Genomic DNA, 6,000 nt, shown 5'->3' with positions numbered 1-6,000 from the left:
AACCTTCTGTCTGGGATTTGGGATGAAAAAGAACACATCTCAAGGGCTGAGAATTAAGGGATAGAGAAACTAACCTCAGAAATGTGGAGTCCTTGGTGCTTTCAGAGTTAGGTTGTTTGATTGCAACTATATCATTACCCATCTAGGTAACGAATTGTTACCTAGTAGTTGGATAATGAAATGTCTGCAAGCAAGGCATCAAGCTCAGAGAGCAGCACCAAGGACTTCACAGCTCAATCCTGAGCTACAGATATTCTCTTCTATTGTAACTTCAGAAATATTCTCTGTGCCTTCTTTTTAGAAATGTTAACCTCTCATCTCCTTCTTCTCAGCAGCCTACTACTGATGGCTGGTTGGAGAATCGTTGGTAGCAAAATGTGGTAATATGATCCCAGAAACATTAAGCTTCTTTTCATGTTTTCTATCCTGGTTTCATTTTGAAACCAGGTGCATGAGTCAGAGAGTTTTTTTTTCCAATAAAACAAGGATATATTGAGTCCAAATATGTTCTCCTGTCACAAGAACCTTCAGAACTTTTCCTAAACTTGGGTGCCTCTTACACTCTTCTCAACCAGCCTCAGCAACTAAGGAGACACTCTGCCGGTCAGCCCTCCAGCCAGCTCTGGTTTCACACTTTTGTCAATGTGATGCTGTGCCAGTTGCTTCTAATACTAAGGTCACGTGAGCAGGAATGATAATACAAAAAGCTTTAGCCTAAAACCAGCTTAGCCTAATTTGCTCACTGATGCATGAGCCCATTTGAGCCAGAAAGCCTGGTTGCTTTGTGAGCCTCTCAGCAGAATCTGTCCCAGGAAGGAAGAGAGCAGGGACAGCACCGGGAGTGACTTTTAGCTGAAGTCACACATGTTTGTTCATCTCTTGCTGATGCAGCCAAATGAACATAAGTTAGGGGTTAATGTTCTCATATAGCTGTCCCATTTTTACTGTCTGCTAAGAGAAGGCAGGTTGTTGCATTCATGGATCAGATCTGTTTGCTTTTCATTCTGCCACCCTGACTAGAATCAAACTCAGTCATACTGTATTTTTATAATTTAAGGAGGGTCCTGAATTTAAGACATCCCCTCCCCCTCCAAAATGGGAATAGACACATTATGCTTCTATTTAAAGATAAATTGTTTTTTTTGGGGGGGGGAGCCTTCAATTAACTTTATCAGTTCTCCAAATTCCCTTTTGCATGGGTCTCTTTAACATCCTACTGTGTGTGCCTAGTTATCGTCATACATAATTTTAAATGATCAGTGTTCATAGATAAACAACATACTTATATACATCATCATGGAGGCAATATCCTTGCTTTGAGGATCCTGTTGTATATTCTTGGGGGTCTGCTGCAAAGAATCCAGTTAATACAAATATTGAGTTATGGCTCCCATTGGAATATTTCTTTGAGCCCATCTCCAATCACTGTGACCATATAAAATGCCTTAGAGTGGGTTTTAGAGTGGATGACATAGCATTTGAAGAAATATGAAAGGAATCACAGACCTTTTCCACCATCATAGGAAAAATAGCCAGATTGTGAGAGTAGCAAAGTTCATTCACTAGTTTTAGATCTTGAAATCTCTGCTTAAGCAATTTTCCCAGATTATGAACTGAGAATTGCAACAGGAGGTGAAAAGCATGTTGGGCTTCTTCAGTGAATCCCACTAGCTTTTCTTAGCCTGATGCCCTCAAGGCAGAAATCACCAAACTGAGAGGCAAAGGTAGGGGACAAGTCTGGATTACATATTTCAATCAGCAATTGAAGTACTCTTCTAATGATGTCAAAGAATCCTCTGAACACTAGAAAGAGAGCAAAGGAGGAGAAGAATTTAAAATTCATCCTTTCCATACTAATTTTTCTCTGTGCATCGTTTCGTTATGGATTCAAAGGTGCAATTGCATGCTAGGTGGAAGAAGTCCAACGAACAATTCCATCGTATCATCATATGCTTTGCCTTGCACAATTAATGACAGAAATACTGGCCTAGCCTATGAGCAAACATGTGGGTTATTCTTAAAGTTATAATGTGTTAACCAAGGCTGAACAGTTTGGTTTCCAATTAATTCAACTTTCCCAGGTTTGCTATAAAACATTCAGGTTAGCAAACTGGGGCTGTGTCCGTTCGGTGCAGTGTGGCCCGTGATACACAGCCCTCATCTGATTTGTAGAAATGTAGTAACTTTTAGAGGACATTGCACATCCTAGGAGAATAGAAATTTGGGTTATAGAGAAATGATGAGATTTGATTAGGCTCTGCCTTCACTTCGCATCAGACTCTTGCTGCATCATAGCGAAAAGATTCTAAGCCAAGACAGTGCCAGAGATACAACCTTATCACACTTGTGAAGAAGTTAAATATTTCACATATTCAAAAATGGTAGATTTGAGGGGGAAGTATACTGTAGTAGCATTCCTTTCAGGGATAACAGAGCCTATGAGGATGGGGGAAAGGACCAGAAAGGGGAAAATATAGAAGACATTTTTGAATTCTATTCAGTGGGATTTAGGGATAGTAAGAAAAGGAAGTTGACCACGATTTTGAGAGTTGATTTGCCTGTGTGAAAGCTTTGCAGAAGAGCATATGGGCTTGTGTTGTGTACACTTAAAAACACAGAAATACAAATGGGATACTGCTTTGCACAGTGTTGTACTCTGGAGGGTGGTAGACTAATAAATGTCATAATTGTGAATGGGATACAATGAATAAGAAACAGCTTTTGCTGATATTTGGCCAAACCATGTAGCAAAAGCCACTATTTGTACATACATGTGCCATTTGTAACTGATGTCATTTGTGTATTAACTAATCAGGACCAGGTTCTTCATCCTCTATAAGATTTCTAACTTCTCCTACATAATGGTTTTCCCCAATGGATGGCCTTTCAATGACAAGCAAGCAAAGAGACCCCTCTTTTCTTTTTGAAATGGATGGAATAAAATAAATGGAGGATAAAGAGCTGTACGTAACATCATTTCCCCTCCTTTCACCCCACTTTATTGGACTGGTCTGGAGAAAAATTAATGTAAGGTTTTTCCATCAGTCCTTGGCACAAATTAAGATGTGTACACTCAACTTTAGAGCCACCCTGTTCTACACATTTTTTACAAGGGGGCAAAGCCTTATATTTTCAAGTTTCACATTTTGTGGAGTTGCTGCAAAACAAGTTTCAAATTTCCACCACAGCAACAAGAATGTCGAGCCTCCTTCTTGGGGAGAAGAGACAACTTAATGTTGCCAGACCTTTGGAAGGACAACCTGAATTTCTCCCTTCTTGATCATCAGAAGAACTTAACAGAATCCACCACTAGCTCCTGGTCTAGAGCCTGGTGGTTCAGTTTCCCCAGGAGATTGCCCCTCATAACTAACCCACTGACTGATCCATCAGTTTATTGTGCACTCTCTAGGTGCATGGTCTTTCTTCCTTTTTTATAGTTAAATTATTTTTATAAATTCAAAATTTTATTTTGTCATTTATATCCACCTGGGTTTCATGCCTGTCTTTTATTTATTTTTTTCAGTAGTGAAGGAGAGTTTGTAAAAGGACTCCTAGTCTCTACACAGAACTTCGGCGCTTCATAAGTCCTTGGAAGGCTGAGAGGCTATGAAGTCCTGTAGAAACAGAGCTGATGGCTGAACGCTGAGTGTTGCAGAAGCATCTGTTGGATGGGGTCTCTGGGTAATGCCCAGGGGAGGAGTGGCTCTGTTCCATGCAGGTATCAGAGGTGGAGAGGTCTCTGGGGATTATCATGGGGATAGAGTACTGCAGCTTCTCCCGGCTCTTATACCAGAGGCAGGAGCACATAGATTGGAAGTGGAGAACTTCAGCATAAACATTTCGGAGTCCTCCTCTACTGCTGCTGCTTCCACCACTCCCAATGCCCCCTAATGCAGCAGCTGTTGAGGAAGCAGTAGTGTCTGTTGTATGTACACTGCTGGCCTGTCCATTGCGGGTGAGCAATGCCCGGTGTTCCGCATCCCGCTTTTCATCCTCAGCATTCATGGTCATGAACCGGAGCACCACCAAGTTGAGAAAGGCCCCAATGACTGTCAGCCCAGTTAAAATGTAGATAAAGCTGAAGGCCACATATTGGGGCTTTGTCTGGAGGGCATGTTCTTTCTGAAGGGCCACATAATCTCCAAAACCAATGGTGGTGAGGGTGATAAAGCAGTAGTAATAGGCCTGGAAGAAGGTCCAATTCTCATAGTAGGAGAATGCAGCAGCTCCAATGCAAAGGGTGCTGATGCAGGAGAAGAATCCAATAGTGACCATATTGGCCATTGATACTTCTGGCCGTCTCATGCCAAGGCACTTCTTGATGCGGTGCAGGAGGTACCTCACAAAGGTGTTGATCCTCTCGCCCAGGCTCTGAAACATGACCAGGGTGAGTGGGATTCCCAGCAGCGCATAGAACATACAAAAGACTTTCCCACCATCAGTGCTAGGGGCTGCATGTCCATAGCCTGTGGAACAAAAAACAAAGCAACCTGGTCAGTAGCACCTCATAGATTATGAATACCATTTTCATGGGAGAAAAGAGGAAGAGTTTTCATTCTGGCTTGATAGGTGATGGTTGTGCCACTTCCTCATTCAAAATGTTGATTGCAAAAAAGGAGGAATCGCAGCTGGGTGGGATGCTGCTCTGGCCTGCAAACTCAGTGGTGTAGCAATCTGTACCAAAGTCCTCCTCTTCTGGTCCATGTGCACCTGCTTTTGGTTCAAGAGCCAGGAGAAGCTACAATAATCCATCACCATGTTGCACCCACAACCCTCTATCCTCACAACCTTGGCATACACCTTGGCACACACCTTGGCACACAAAGCCACACCACCAAAGTTTGCAGGCTGAAGCTGCTTCTGTTCAAGCAAGGAGCATGCATGCATGCACGCACACACAGACACACCCACACACCCACACACAAACACACACATTAAAGAGAAGGGTAGTGATGGTAAAGGGGTGATACAAGGAAGATAAGTGATTATGAGTTCCCAACTGAGTTAATCATACGAGGATCTGAGAGTTGATCAGAATGTGTATTGAAAGCATCATTGAGATGGCCAAGTAAGGAGAATATAAAACTGAATGAGGAGAATGTCTATGCTACTCTGTACAATTTACATTACATCTGAAGAGTTGATTAACCTCTTGAACACATTCAAAAGCCAGGTTGGATAACCTATGGCCCTGGGTTATCTGCAATGCTTTCAGTACCTTTTTTTCATCCCCTGAAGGCCCCTTAAAATGTGATTACCAAAATGTGACAACAGAGTTTCAATCATATGAGGAGGCAGGTTTCAACTTCAAAATAAGAAAATAAGAATAAATGCAGTTATTATTCTTCACAGCTAGCGGACCAGCAAAAGAAATGTCTAGAAACAAAGTATAGCACTTACATGATCTTTACTATGTGGATGTCAACCAATGCTGACAGAAATAACTCACTATTATTTCCAAGAATAATTAACAAGAACAATAACCCCAAGAAATTGCCCAGAATTGCTATGAGCTGGGTGACATATAAATTCATGTCATCATCGTCATCATCATCATCATCTTCCAGACAAAACTGGGGTTACAATAGATCAGTAGGATATGAATTCAGACATTCTTGATCCAACCCAAATATGTTACAGGTTCAAAACATTTCCCAAACACCTTGAAAATATTAACATTTCATTTTATTTGACCAATTCAATACTAATTCAGACTTTTCTGGGTCAGTAGCTACCTGTTTTTTCTGGGGAAAATTTTTTTATTTGTACAAGATCATAGGATGATTTTTTCCCTTTCTTTCCAAATCTGAAACCTATATCCTTTCAGCATTAAAGAAACTAACTAAGTCATAAGATAATAAAAAGTTGTTTCATTTATTATACCTGCATTAAACAACCTACATTCAACAAATATACAAACATCAGGTCAACAAATTTTAATGTGATTGGCTGGGGATTATAATAGCTATAGCCCAACACATCAATTTCATTTATGGAAGA

General features: G+C 41.0%; 1 protein-coding gene across 1 annotated transcript in view; it reads right to left on the bottom strand.

Annotated features, from left to right (window-relative positions):
* Positions 1 to 3,558: 3,558 nt before the first annotated feature.
* KCNK3 (potassium two pore domain channel subfamily K member 3) overlaps positions 3,559 to 6,000 on the bottom strand; it is a gene marked incomplete at both ends in the record, with an annotated part of 97,947 nt that continues 95,505 nt past the window's right edge. The window contains one exon of the mRNA XM_083353872.1: positions 3,559 to 4,466. Coding sequence (XP_083209998.1) covers positions 3,559 to 4,466 — 908 coding nt within the window. The remainder of the gene's footprint in view (positions 4,467 to 6,000) is intronic.

Source organism: Vipera ursinii (assembly GCF_947247035.1).
Source record: "Vipera ursinii genome assembly, chromosome: 1".
NCBI lineage: Eukaryota > Metazoa > Chordata > Lepidosauria > Squamata > Viperidae > Vipera > Vipera ursinii.
Note: the sequence above shows the minus strand (reverse complement) of the source record. Positions and strands in the feature narration are given on the sequence as shown.